Source organism: Polypterus senegalus, chromosome 3 (assembly GCF_016835505.1).
Source record: "Polypterus senegalus isolate Bchr_013 chromosome 3, ASM1683550v1, whole genome shotgun sequence".
NCBI classification, from domain to species: domain Eukaryota; kingdom Metazoa; phylum Chordata; class Cladistia; order Polypteriformes; family Polypteridae; genus Polypterus; species Polypterus senegalus.
In genome coordinates this window covers 286,432,593-286,447,137 of record NC_053156.1, presented here as the reverse complement: position 1 = coordinate 286,447,137, position 14,545 = coordinate 286,432,593, and the positions used below count along the sequence as shown (strand labels likewise).

Here is a 14,545-nt window from a genome sequence, read left to right as displayed (position 1 = left end):
GATTGTGGTTGACGGTATTTTGGACCATTCCTCTTTACAAAACATCTCTAATTCATTCAGGTTTGATGGCTTCCGAGCATGGACAGCTCTCTTTAACTCACACCACAGATTTTCAATTATATTCAGGTCTGGGGACTGAGATGGCCATTCCAGAACGTTGTACTTGTTCCTCTGCATGAATGCCTTAGTGGATTTTGAGCAGTGTTTTGGGTCGTTGTCTTGTTGAAAGATCCAGCCCCGGCGCAGCTTCAGATTTGTCACTGATTCCTGGACATTGGTCTCCAGAATCTGCTGATACTGAGTGGAATCCATGCGTCCCTCAACTTTGACAAGATTCCCAGTCCCTGCACTGGCCACACAGCCCCACAGCATGATGGAACCACCACCATATTTTACTGTAGGTAGCAGGTGTTTTTCTTGGAATGCTGTGTTCTTTTTCCTCCATGCATAACGCCCCTTGTTATGCCCAAATAACTCCATTTTAGTTTCATCAGTCCACAGCACCTTATTCCAAAATGAAGCTGGCTTGTCCAAATGTGTTTGAGCAGACCTCAAGCGGCTCTGTTTGTGCGGTGGCTTCCTCTGCATCACTCTCGCATACAGCATCTCCTTGTGTAAAGTGCGCTGAATGGTTGAACGATGCACAGTGACTCCATCTGCTGCAAGATGATGTTGTAGGTCTTTGGTGCTGGTCTGTGGGTTGACTCTGACTGTTCTCACCATTCATCACTTCTGTCTATCCGAAATCTTTCTTGGTCTGCCACTTCAAGCCTTAACTTGAACTGAGCCTGTGGTCTTCCATTTCCTCAATATGTTCCTAACTGTGGAAACAGACAGCTTAAATCTCTGGGACAGCTTTCTGTATCCTTCTCCTAAACCATGATGGTGAACAATCTTTGTCTTCAGGTCGTTTGAGAGTTGTTTTGTGACCCCCATGTTGCTACTCTTCAGAGAAAATTAAAGGAGGAGGGAAACTTACAATTGACCCCCTTAAATACTCGATTCACCTGTGTATGTAGGTCAGGGGTCACTGAGCTTACCAAGCCAATTGGAGTTCAAATAATTAGTTCTAAAAGTTTGGGAATCAATAAAATGACAACGGTGCCCAAATGTATGCACCTGCCTGATTTTGTTTGAACAATTATTGCACACTTTCTGTAAATCCAATAAACTTCATTTCACTTCTCAAATATCACTGTGTGTGTCTCCTATACGATATATTTAACTGACATCTTTTATCGTAACAACCAACGATTTATACAGGAAAAATAATGGCTATTAACAAGGTTGCCCAAACTTTTGCATCCCACTGTATAATAACCTTGCTCTGATTGCTATGACTTGCTTGTACGAGGGGGAGTCGAGCTGAAGTTAGAAAATGGGATTTTATCAGAAAATGGAACGAACCTTCACAGAACTGATGCTGTCATTTCTCAATGCCGTCTCCACCCTTCTCAATGCCATTGACCCCACCTGCCTAGAAGTGACAGGATTTCAGCAAAGGTTTTGTCTCTTCCTCACCACCGCTCGTGCATCGCTTTCTTCACATCGTCATTTGTCTTGAATTGACGACCACCCAGATGTTTCTTTAGCGGTCCAAAAAGGTGGAACTCACACGGTTCTAAATCTGCTGAATAAGGACGATGTGGCAATACGTTAGTTTCTCCAGACAAGCCTTGGTGTTCTTAGCAGTGTGTGCGTCATTGTTTTGCAGTAAAAGGACTCGTTGAGACAGCAGTCCCCACCGTTCAGATCGAATAGCAGGCTTCACAATGGTCTCCAGCGAGTCACAGTACCTTGCACTGGAGACTGGAGTACCCCTCGGCATGTAGCATTTGACAATAACTCGGGTGAACAAGTGGTAGGGAGGACAAGACAAAACCTTTTATTCTGCTGGCACTTCCAGGCAGGTGGGGTCAATGGCATTGATCAGGGTGGAGATGACATCGAGAAATGACAGCGTCAGTTTTGTTAAGGTTTGTTCCATTTTCTGATAAATCCCATATTCTAACTTTAGCTTGACCTCGTAGAATACAACTGGCCACACACTCACTTCATAGTCTTTACCTGTGCTTTGATGGTATGGAATGCTTTTTATTTTATACTCGCAGATTACCCAGTGGCTTCACCCACTGAGTGGAAGGGAAAAATCTGTGGCTCTCATGAGGCAACGGCATTAATGACCCAATTCTATGATAGATTTGCCCCCGCATTTTAAATGTCGGCATAAAGCCAGACTCCTCGGTAGCAACCGTGGTGCCAAACGATGTCATCTGAAAACACGAATTGTATTTCCTAATGTTCTGTAGAAAATGAGTTGAATGTGGGTTTGCGCCAGAAATAAGAGACAACAACGGTTCAGGTGGATGGCTTAAAGGTGTTCATTTCACCTTGCCGTCTGAACAACACATCCCACGTGATTCAAATGTAACCCTCCGTGCTTGGCAGTACTCACACATGATGTCCATTTCTCCTATTGTAACTTTTGGATGTAGGCAATAATCTTTTTTTTAATGTTATAATTGAATCCCTCCATATACAGACCCTGACGCCTGTGTGATGTGGTAGCCTGTGAATACTGCATCCGTCGAATTCGATTCTGTTCAGTACGTAGTTCAGGTGTTTGTGAGGCCGTCAATTGTGATTGTCGTATACGCTGATCAGACAGCCTGCAAGCCTTCTCTCTCGATCTGCTTCTGTCTCACTTTCTCTGTGTAACCTGACTGTTGTGGTCATACGTAATTTCCGTTTCAAACGTGAAAAGAATTTTATATACTATATATAAATACTCATCCCTTAATGTGCTGAACGGTGCCACTATTTGCATATGAGTGCAGTCTATTGCTCCTATGATGTCTACAATGCCTTAAGCACATTATCAAGTGTCACTGATAAAACGTTGGATACTGGATTTTACACATTTCACTTTCCTTGATTGCACAAAAATGCTTTCGTTCAAGAGATACTCTCCAAACCTTCTGACACACGGATGCCTTTCCTGCCTCCAGCAGATCTGGGGCCGAGCCCTGGGCCAAGCCATTGTTCTCCTGCAGTTCCCGTATTTGTATTGTAGGAGGCATACATGATGGACAGGCATCCTGGCAGGAAGTCGGGAAGGTCCCTTAACTGGATAGGAGGACCCGAGAATACAGAAAGAGAATTAAGGAGGTTGAAGTAAGGACAAGGCTGCCCTAGAAAATGGATGGACATCCCAGCAGGAAGTGGTTCTAGTACCTTCTCGGGATGGGAGAAAAGGGAAGGGCTGGCGAAGAGGGATATTAAGTTTCCCCAGGCACTAGATGGTAGCAGTCCTCCATGACGGTGCCTATTCGGGAACCAGCAGAGAATGCTGGGAGATGTAGTCCGGAAATATAGCTCTGATGGGGACCATCTAGAGAGATGTGCTCCCCAGTTTATGGGACTTCCATATGACTCAGAAGTACTTCCATTGGGCAGTGGCCCTGGCACCGGAAGTATTCCTGGCTCCTCCATAAAAGGGACCACACTCCCTTATCCAGGTGAATCGGAGCTGGGAGGCTGGGGCGCAACACTTAACTGTTGGAGGGCAGTGTGGTGGTAAAAGGAGAGGTGAATGAGAGAATATTTCCATATAATATTTGTGCTTTGTGGAGGTACTTGTTTGGATATTAAAACAATCCATTATTTGAACCCGGGACTTTGTGTATGTTTGTGTTTGGGTTCGCTGATAGCCCAGTTCCATTACAGTATGTTTTATACCAGTAACTCAAGTTTTTCCCTCACATTTGTCAATGTGTGTGTATAACTGGGCTCTGTGATGGATTGACATTCTGACCAGGGTGATCCCTGCTTTGCACCCAGTGCTCCTTAGGATAGGCTCAAACCTACTGCGACCTGAGATTTGTTATGTGGGTTTGCAACTGTTATGCCATATTACGAACATGGGTGACTTCCTTCTGTTCCCTCCCAAACTGGACTTTAAAATGTCTGTAGTTCTTTGTTTTATAAACCCTTCAGCCTGCCAGCGATCTAAAAGCCATTCAGGACTTTGTAGGGCGTGCCACATACTAAACCACATTCTTGCCACGCATCTCTGAGGTGTGCCAGCTGCTCAGAATTCTAGTGAATAAAGACCTTCTGTGGAAGAGGCTTCTGAAACATGAAGTGCCAGTACAAGCGATTAAGCAGCTGACAAACACAACACTAGTTTTGAGATATGACACAAAGCCATTGACCCAAGTGAAGGACAGCAGGGAGGTGAGGTGCACTTCCACTATTTTTCCAAAGGGGTGTTGGAGAGTTGGTATGGACTGCTTCCTGGGTAAGATGCTATGGTTCTCATCTAGGGTTTGCAGGATCCCCTGCTCTTGATGGAACATTGAAGGCTGTTAGAAGAGGTCATTAGGTTTTGGATTAGCCCTCTGGACCTGTCAGAAGCAACAGGTGAGCAGAAGAACGCCGCTGTACTTATGGGTACTTCATCCTTTAAGGGGATAGCTGCACACATCCTAAAGGCTTTAGTACAACACAGAAGTAGTTTCTGGCTGGCTGGGCCATGGCTCCAGAGGTCTTCTAGAGCCTCTTTTTAAAAGGAGCTCCAATACTTCAACCAGGTAAGCTTGAAGTTGAGAGAGAAGATCAGAAAACTGCTCGGTCTTGTGTTTCACCTCAATTTGTTCAGTTGGTAGTCTGATTGCCAATTAATGGTGGCACACCATCAATTAACATCTCAGTCTCTCTCCATTAATGGTGTACTGTTACACATTCTGCTCGATTTAAAGGAGCAGAGCACAGAGAAGAAGTAAGTTCTCATGTAAAGAGGTTGAGAGGAGAGGTTGAGAGCGCGCACCGATACAGTGCATTACCACACCCACCATATAACAAATCAACTCAGGATCCCAGATTAGGACCCAAGTGCAGCAATGCGACGGGTGACACCTCAGCACCACACTAGTTCAGATGCAGTGGAACAGCATGAGTTTTTTTTATGATGGCTTGAGTGCCAATCCTATCATCAACCCCCAAATCTTTCCCTGCAGGTAGAAGGGCTACATGCAGGGCTGGTTGCAGATTAACGTCATACCCAGGATGGAGCAATTGCAGGTTAAGGGCTTTGCTCAAGGGGCCAAAAAAGTAGAGTCACTTTTGGGGTTTATGTGATTCAAACTGGCAACCTTCCGATTGCCAGTGAAGATCCCTAGCCTCAGGGCCACCACTCCACCTCATATAAAGTTACTATAAAATTATCAAAATCAGTATACCTGTCATTATCATACGCATCCACGTTGAGCATATGAAAAGGCCCTTAAATCCCTATACAGAAAGTAATGACGAAGAGAGGTAGTAGTTAGTAGAATTGTATCTGAAGCATAATTGTCTCTCTGAAACTCATTTACCAATTATGTAGTGTCACACGCCTGCTTATAAAGGACAGCTTAAGGGCTCTGGTGATTGTAATTCTCCACCACTCCAGAGGTTGGCGCTGTGTCTGAATGCCTTTTCCCTTCCTCTCTTTGCAGACCAGATGATTGACAGCTGTAACACCTATGACATCACTTCCAGTGTTCGCCCTCCAGCACCCACCTTATCCTGCTAGAAGGACTTAAGACCGCGAGATCCAACATCTTGAAAAAATTCATTTTGGAACTCACATGTGGAAAGATATTTTTGCAGTTATTGTGTGTTTTCTTTTGTGTTTTCTGAATTCCAGTTATACGGGGTCACCAGGGTGGTGCCCTAACTCTTTATTGTGGTCTGTCAGTTCTCTTACTGCAGATAATACAGAAGAGCTGATACTTGCCTTTAGTATGCACTTGGTTTATCCTAATAGTTGAATTAATCCAGCAGACACCAAAGTGTATAAAATATCAAGTCAGAGGCTGGACAAATTTGTAAAGAATGTCTTGCCACAGCTCAAGCTTCACAGTAGAGAACCTCCTCTCTAATGCATATTGTGAGAGATCGCATGTCAGATATGTCATTAATGTAAGTGTCACTTAGTGTAAAGGCACTGCGGTGTAGTGGTTAAGGATTTGGACTTCAGACCCTGACATTATGGGTTCTAATTCCGCTACTGGCATTGTGTGACCCTCAGCAAGTCACTTGACCTCCTGTGCTCCAACTGGAAAAACCAAAAGTAATGTAACCAATTGTATCATAAATAATAAATAAAATAAATAAATGTAATATACATCAATAAAGGAAAGACCCCTGTGGGACTCCACTGATGATCTCATCCTATCTGAACTCTTTGTTTTCTGCCAGTTAACCCACTTGAGATCCAGCTTTGTAGGTTAAGTCTGATGCCTAAAGCTTCTACTATCAGAATGAATCTTCAGTATGAGACGACCGAATCAAAGGAAAGTCTGAATGTTAAAGTACATGCTTTTGTATGCTTGGCGTTTGTCAATTATTGCAGTTGCCTGTTACAAAAAAATCAAAAAGATCGACCTGACAAGATCTTCCTCTCATAAACCCAGGCTGGATGTTATTGTCATATAGGTGTTTTTAAAATTCTTTTTCTTATTATACTTTCTTTGATTTACATGGCACAGAAGTAAGGCTAATGGGTTAGATAATGTATCAGACCAGTATAAGTTAGATATAATAAGATAAATATGTGAAAAAAGGGTACGTAGTGTAACAGATGGCTGGCTGGGACAACCACAAAGTGGAAGGATGGGGGAAGACAACCTCTTTGGGACACTACTTCCCCCAAGACATTAGATGGCAGCTTCCTTGCAGTGTAGTGGTGCCCCAGATTCCCACAGGGCACCATGGGACATGTAGTTTAATACCACAGCCCTGCTGAGTACTGTGGGTGCTGCCAGGGGACACTGCAAGAGAACCGGGGGGAGTCATGTCTCATCCATAGCCTGGAAGTACTCCCAAGCCACGAGGACGAAAGCCCCGAAGGCTGAAGATAATTCAACTTCTTCATCTGACCCGGCAAGTGACGGGGACGAAAGGACAGAAGCACTTCTGGTTCAAGGATGATAGAGGACTGCTGTGAAACCAGCAAGAGAGCCAGAGTTGGGTGGAGGTGGAGGAAGGTTGCTGGGAGGTGTGGAGGAGATAGATAGATAGATAGATAGATAGATAGATAGATAGATAGATAGATAGATAGATAGATAGATAGATAGATAGATAGATAGAAAGGCACTATATGATAGATAGATAGATAGATAGATAGATAGATAGATAGATAGATAGATAGATAGATAGATAGATAGATAGATAGATAGATAGATAGATAGATAGATAGATAGATAGATAGATAGATGAGAATTGTGGTTATTATTCAATTACTTGCCTGTTTACTGGTGGCTGTGGTGCTTAAGAGAAACAGAATTAAAATACTTCTTGGTACTTTTAACCTGTGTCCTGCGCATCTAAGGGGCAACAGTGCCACCTAGCGTTCACAGTAGATTCTATGTAATATGGTAAGTGATCCCAACATCCATCCCCGCCCCCAAAGATGTAGCCACTCCCCATTCCACAGTCTCAAACCCTTAAACAGATGCACATTTTGTAAATATTCATTGAGAAAAGCTCATGTAAAAGTAAAATAGCAAGCGGAGATCATAACGTTCAGGTGTTTTTGTGGCTTTGTCTTTTTCACTCTTATTGTCATAAGACAGAAGCTAAGAAATTGACCAGGATTTTTCAAATCAATTAACTCAAGCAACTGAGAGGACCAAACATAAACCATTTATTGAGCACATTCAAGCATGAGCGATTGTCCATTAACTGACTTTTATTTTTTCCCAGTAAACATCTATGCTTTCTAAAAGTGACGGAAGTCCACCATGTTTACAAGACTCAAAAAATGTGTCATTTTCAGAAAACTCAGGCAAACAATACCTTTGAGGAGGTAATAAACAAAATGTGAATAACAAAGACAAAATTAAGAGGTTTATACAATATTTAAATTAAATATAGGTTTAGAATTCATTAATTTTCTATAAAATCTTTTACAGGTTATTTAAAATTATTTACAGAAACAAATTAAACAAAAGTGACTTTGCACGTCTAGAGTTATAAGAAAAATGCTATTGATATGATACATCCAGGGAAGTTACAAACAATCACCAGACTACATGGAGTAGAAGGACCACTTTTATTACAAGGAGAATCCGAACAACGACATAGCGACTAATTATTGTGATATTCACGAATATCTGTGTTGTCTCCTTGAAGTCTTCTGCGCCGAGTCTCTCAGTCTTTACCAACTCACATCCTTTTTTGAACAGCAGCATAGAAAAACAGGGTGGAATTTGGCCAGGAAATTTCCAACTCCAAAATCCTTATCCATGATTTTAATTTGGCAGATCATTCCCTGAAGGCAGTTAACATGTGTCCATACAAATAGTGGGACTGCACTGCAAAGGAAAGAAAAAGAACAAAAAAGATCATTAGAGTGAAACCGATTTAGATGTGGCGAGCAATGTCTGCCTTAAAACGAAGGCCTGGCCATACACTAAAACAAAATTAGGAGTACAAATATAAGCAGGGTGGCTAAAGAACTGGACTGTAAATCAACCCATAATTCCAACCTCAAGGCCCAGTCAGACTAATCTGGAATTCATTATGGAGGTGGTACACTGCGGCAACGGCATGGGGGTCCCCATCAATGGCAGGCTGGACTGGTCTTGTAATACATAAGAAAGAGCAGAGCAGGTTCTGCTTCCTTAGAAGTCTGTGCTCCTTTAATATGGGAAGTGACCTCCTTCGTGTCTTCCACAACTCTGTGATGGCCAGTGAGATTTGTGGTGTCCTGGGCTGGTAACATCACTTCAAGAGGGGCCCACGAACTCAAAATGAGCAAATTAAAATGGCAGACTCAGTTATGGGATTCACTCTGGACCCCTGGTGGTCATAGCGAAGAAGACAATTAAAATAAAACTAAGTGTCATTATGAACAAAGCTGCACATCCTCTCTCTGTGACACACACCAACACTGAAGACTTTTGGCCAACAAATCATTCAACAGAAGGAATCTCAGAAGGAAGCGCACAGGAAAAAAGTGCACACGGTAAAATGCGCACAAGGAAAAAAACACACGAGGAAGAATACGCATACGGTAAAGTGCGCACGCGGAAAAAAGCACACGGCGGCGACATATAACTATTACAAATATAAAATATACACCACCTATAATGCTAGACGTTTTTTATTATAATAAAATATAAATGATTAACACACCCTAATTAACAGTATTACTGTAAATTAGCTATTCTCCTCAAGTAAGACAATTTGTTCTATTTTTTCAGAGCTGGCAACAAGCGTGTAAAGTTGTCTGTATTTCCTTTTGGTAGGCTCCAGTCTGTTAGCTAGGGCGTTCACTAAAGTGAGTTTATGGCATGCTAAATCCCTCCGCAATCCGTCAAAAAGCACTTCTGATAAGATGTCCCCAATGACATTGCGAGAAGTAGCATTCACAGTAGCTGCCATGGCTTGTCGCATTCGACTTCTAGTGATGTTTGCTTCTGCTTTCTTGGGACAGGAGTCATGACAATGACCGGGTGGCTCTTGTACAATGTCTCTGTTCTTCATTTTCATTAAGGAATGGCACTTTGTTGACCGATTCTCACGGCACCTTCAAGTATCTATTGTAGTACAAAAACACAAATATTCAAATCCCTTGTAACCGAGAATTTGCTTGCCTTTCTGACTGGTCGAAAACTCCATCTCGCTTATTCAAAAAAAAAAAAAAATGTCAACTTGCCTTGCTCGAAAGTTTAAATAAGATTACAGAAAACTCTAACAAATTAAAACATACAAGCTTATAAATATGTTTAGTGAACAATTATATATATGTTTATTGCGATATATAATATATTTTTTTCTTCTTTGCATACAGTATATGCCTTTACTGTTTGCGGATTTTTCCATGTGCACATTTATCCACATGTGGTTTTTCCCGTGTATGCATTTTTCCGTGTCCGGTTATTTCCCGTGCACTTATATGTCTGTGCGCTTTTTTCTGTGCGGATATTTCCTGTGCGCTTCTTTCCGGTCACCAACAGAAGTGTGTCCAGATATGCTACATCATACCTATGGATCTAAGCCTCTATGATATACTTTTTCATTTATTTACTTAACAGACGCTTTTATTTCGGGAGCAAATGTTAGAGGACAAGGGTGCAAAACTGATTTCCACGATTGAAAAGCTCAAAAATACAAGTAGCCAAGTTTCCATCCAGTTTTTTGCGACGTTTTGTTATCGACAAACAGAATATACGTAAAACAAATGTGCGAAATGTGCTGTCTCCATTCTGTTTCCATCCAACTGGCTTTTTATCGATAAAATGGTGTGCGTGATGACGTCATCCCCCCTGAAACGAACTGTCGCATAAGTTTTGTTGTATTGCGAAAAAAAATCTGCCCTTGAGCCGTTTCCATACATAATTTTGTGTATGTCGCAAATTATCTACCTTTTGTGTTCCACGTTACACCCCCTCCACTAAACAAAGAAACAAAGAAATGGAGAGATTATTCAGACAGTTTTTTTGAAATTTGCCAGCTTACTGTTATTTCAGTTTCACAAATAATTGGAATTGTACATAATATTCGAAGACGACAGCAGAATGAAGCAGTTGCTTGTCTGATAGCCCGAAGAAAGTACCCCAGTGCGACGAAAACCCACGGGTATAGGAGAGACGACGGAATAAGACCTTCTGGGAGGAGGTGGTGGAGAGACACTTCACAGAAAATCTCTGGCTGCAACATTTTAGAATGACACGGCCGACGTTTGAGATGTTGTGTGGATTCATCAGTCCTGATGTTGCGCCATCACAGGTTGCCACCGACCACGGTTCCAACCCAAAGCGGATTGCCATCGCCTTTACAAGCTGGCAACCTGCGCCGAGTATAGAGTAGTTGGAGAAACTTTCGGGTTAGTAAAACTACCGTCCATCGATGTGTATATGCTGTGTGCACCGCTATTAAAGAAAAATTAATGCGCCGTTATATCAGACTTCCGACTGTAGCGGAGGCCAATGAAATTGCATACCGCAATTCCTTGGTGCATCTTGTGCCACAGATTTACGGTGCGCTGGATGGCACGCATGTGCCTATTCTTCCCGACGGAAGGCTACGCGATTACATTAATCGCAAAGGGTGGCCATCTATTGTTCTCCAGGCCCTTGTTGATGACAGGTGCATGATACGAGACATTTGCGTTGGCACTCCTGGAAGTGCCCATGATGCAGCTGTGTTTGCAGCATCGGATCTGTACAGGTGAGCCTACCTTTCAACATCCCTTCTCAGTGCGATAACAACTGAATTAGTACTGTAACCTGCTTCCCTTAAGGTTTTAATTAAAACTGAAATTTGAATTAATACAAAATAACGACGTTTAATCAAAAAAAAACTAAAGTTAATATTAATGAGAGAATTTCTCATATATGCTAAAACATCTGCCATTTAATAATAAGAAAAAATGTTTAGATAATGAAACACACGGTTTATTCAATATTTTGACTGGCACAGTAAATTACCTTTGCGGTTTTTGTATTATTTAGACATCCTGAGAGACACCCCGAGGCTACAGTTGATGTGGAGGGAGTTCAGGTACCCCTTTTAGTAGCAGGAGACCCAGCCTATCCGCTACTGCATTGGCTCATCACGAGAAATAATGAGTCTCTTCATCAGACCATGCGAATCGCTCCACCATTCTCGTTTTGATTGCACGTGATGAAAATGTATCATGTGACACATTTATTTGCGTTAAAGCCCTTTTTTTCCAACAAAAAGTGTTTCCAATGTAGTTTTGCGACATCTGAAGTATCGACATGGAATTTATGCGCTAAAGTTAAACGGAAAAATATTATGTCGACATTTACAACATTTTATCGATAATTAGCATTTCCATCAGCTAAAATTTGAAGCGCTAAATATTTGTTCGCAAAAACTCCTTGGATGGAAACCTGGTTAGTGAGTTACAAGTTTGTAGAAACTTACCCAAGAAGACTCAACGCTGGAATTGCTGCCAAAGAGGCTTCTACAAAGTACCGCATTAAGGGTCTGAACACTTACATGAATAAGAGATTTCAGTTTGGATTTCTTAATAAATTTGCAAACCTTTCTGAAAATATGTCTTTGTCATTACGGGTTACTGAGTGTAGACAGATGGGCACAACTGGCAAATTTAAAATGAGATCTACAACACATTAAAGTGTGCAGAAAGTGAAGGGGTCCGAATACTTTCTGAATCCATTGTATATTGATTCCATTCTCAGAGGTTTCATTAACCAAAGTATTATTATAATAGTAAAAGTCAGAATCTGATGACCAGGGAGGCAAGAAAAATAAAAACTCCATCCAATAGGATACCGAAAAAAAAAAAAAAACGTCAAAAGTAAAACTAAGTCCCCATTCCCCGTTACCAGAGAGCACTTCGTCACTGCATCTTGTGGCCTACTGGTGCAGGCTCCACTCCACCAGATTGTTTGCATGTTTTTATACCTAAACGCACACAACAATACTGATATACTTGATATAAGAATTGTTATGAGTGACCTTCTGTGCATGAAGCTAACAAGCTGATACCTACATTTCAGATCCTGACTCACTTCTCTGACCAGAGAGCTTACATTGTTTAAACCACGGGTGTCGAACTCCAGGCCTGGAGGGCCGTAGGTTTTCATTCTAACCATCTTCTTAATTAGTGACCAGTTTTTGCTGGTAATTAACTTCTTTTGTTTTAATTTTAATTAACTTGACTTGGGCCCCTTTGTTGTTTCTTTTTCCTTAATTAGCAGCCAAATAATAATGAGACACAAAACAAGCTGCTCACCTGTACCCATTACACAATATCTGAAAATAAAGAAAAGTGAAGGTCTCAGTAAGGTTGATCTCTCAGGTCACCGAAACATCTTGATGGTGTTCTTAGAAAAAAACCGAAAAATCAGCAGTTTTGGAATATGTGCTGTGGCAGAATGAGAGCAGCAACAAGCCATGGAATTAAATAACGGGTTTGATTTACAGCAAGCATCAGCTTCTTATTAAGAGATTGGTTGGAGTGAAATTGGTTGGAGTTTGCGGGCTCTGCATCGGTCTGTCGTGGTGAAAAAGGAGCTGAGCTGTAAGGCGAAGCTCTCAATTTACCAGTCGATCTACGTTCCTACCCTCACCTATGGTCATGAGCTATGGGTAGTGACCGAAAGAACGAGATTGCGAATACAAGCGGCTGAAATGAGTTTCCTCCGCAGAGTGTCTGGGCTTTCCCTTAAAGATAGGGTGAGGAGCTCAGTCAACCGGGAGGGGCTCAGAGTAGAGCCGCTGCTCCTCTGCATCGAGAGGAGTCAGATGAGGTGGCTCGGGCATCTGATCAGGATGCCTCCTGGACGCCTCCCTGGTGGGCACGTCCAACCGGAAGGAGGCCCCGGGGAAGACCCAGGACACGCAGGAGGGACTATGTCATCTGGCTTGGGATTCTCCCGTAAGAGCTAGAAGAAGTGGCCGGGGAGAGGGAAGTCTGGGCCTCTCTGCTCAAGCTGCTGTCCCCGCGATCCAACCTCGGAAAAGCAGAAGAAGATGGATGATTTGAAATCCCAGTTTAGCTGGCCATCTGTTGGCTCATTTCACGTCTCATTTTGGTTTGGCTGTCATTTAATGAAGAAAAGAATCAATTCAGAGGACTGAATCCTTAAAAACAGGGCTATTAAAATGAAGGGAGAAGGAGTGAATTAGCAGTGAAAACTGCTCACTGATTAGGAAAAGGGTTAGAATGAAAACCTGCAGCCACTGCGGCCCTCAAGGCTTGGAGTTCGACAACCCTGTTTTAAACCATTCCTCCAGTATCTTCTTGCTACACCAGGAAATTCTGGTGTAACAAATGGCGGCATATAGTCATGTGAAAAAGTAAGTACACCCCTTGAAAATAGTTGACTTTTTCAACGACTTATTGGAAGATCAAACATTAGATCTTCATGGAAACAGTGCCTGCAGATAAAGATGATATATGAGAATAAAAATTTGCCTTTTCAATTGTTTAGTCAACAAAAACACCAATAGATGTAATGGTCTACTGGCAAAAAAGCAAGACCAACCTTGGGCTCAGAAGCTGCTGCTGCCCCCGTTTAACAGAAATTACTTCTATAGGCATTTTGAATAACTGCCCACCAGTCTTTGACATCTGTGAAGTTTATGACTGCCCCTCCATGCTAATTTCCTGCACTTGCAAGATGTCAGTTGGTTTTCTTGCATGTTTTGCCCATTTCAAATCACCCCAACAACATTTCAATGGGATTTAAATCAGAGCTTTGATCAGGCCAGTCCATAACTCTTGCGGAAAATAATCAAGCCTTGACACCACAAACAGGTTTGGGGCAGCTTCCTGTATACATGAGAATTGGCTGCAAATGCAAAAAGGTTGAGAAAATGATTTTCACAGACAAGAGTCCAAAACAGAACTGAACTGGTTAGAAAACATTGCAGATATAAAGTTGAAAAGCAGGAAGATGACGGATCTTGGGACTGGAACTGGAAATGAGGTCATTAGGAGGTGGGCTCGTCTGTTGTTATGGAAGTGACGTCTTCTGGGGCGGAACTGGAAGTGATG

The 14,545-nt window shown here is 42.2% G+C and overlaps 1 protein-coding gene across 6 annotated transcripts in view; it reads right to left on the bottom strand.

Moving 5' to 3' along the window:
- Nucleotides 1–7,667: 7,667 nt before the first annotated feature.
- ppfia4 (PTPRF interacting protein alpha 4) overlaps nt 7,668–14,545 on the bottom strand; it is a 494,511-nt gene continuing 487,633 nt past the window's right edge. For all 6 annotated transcript variants that reach the window (XM_039749365.1, XM_039749366.1, XM_039749361.1 and 3 more), the window contains one exon: nt 7,668–8,360. Coding sequence is in view for 1 of the 6 variants with exons in the window: in XM_039749363.1 (XP_039605297.1) it covers nt 8,311–8,360 (50 nt within the window). In the remaining 5 variants the exon portion in view is untranslated. The remainder of the gene's footprint in view (nt 8,361–14,545) is intronic.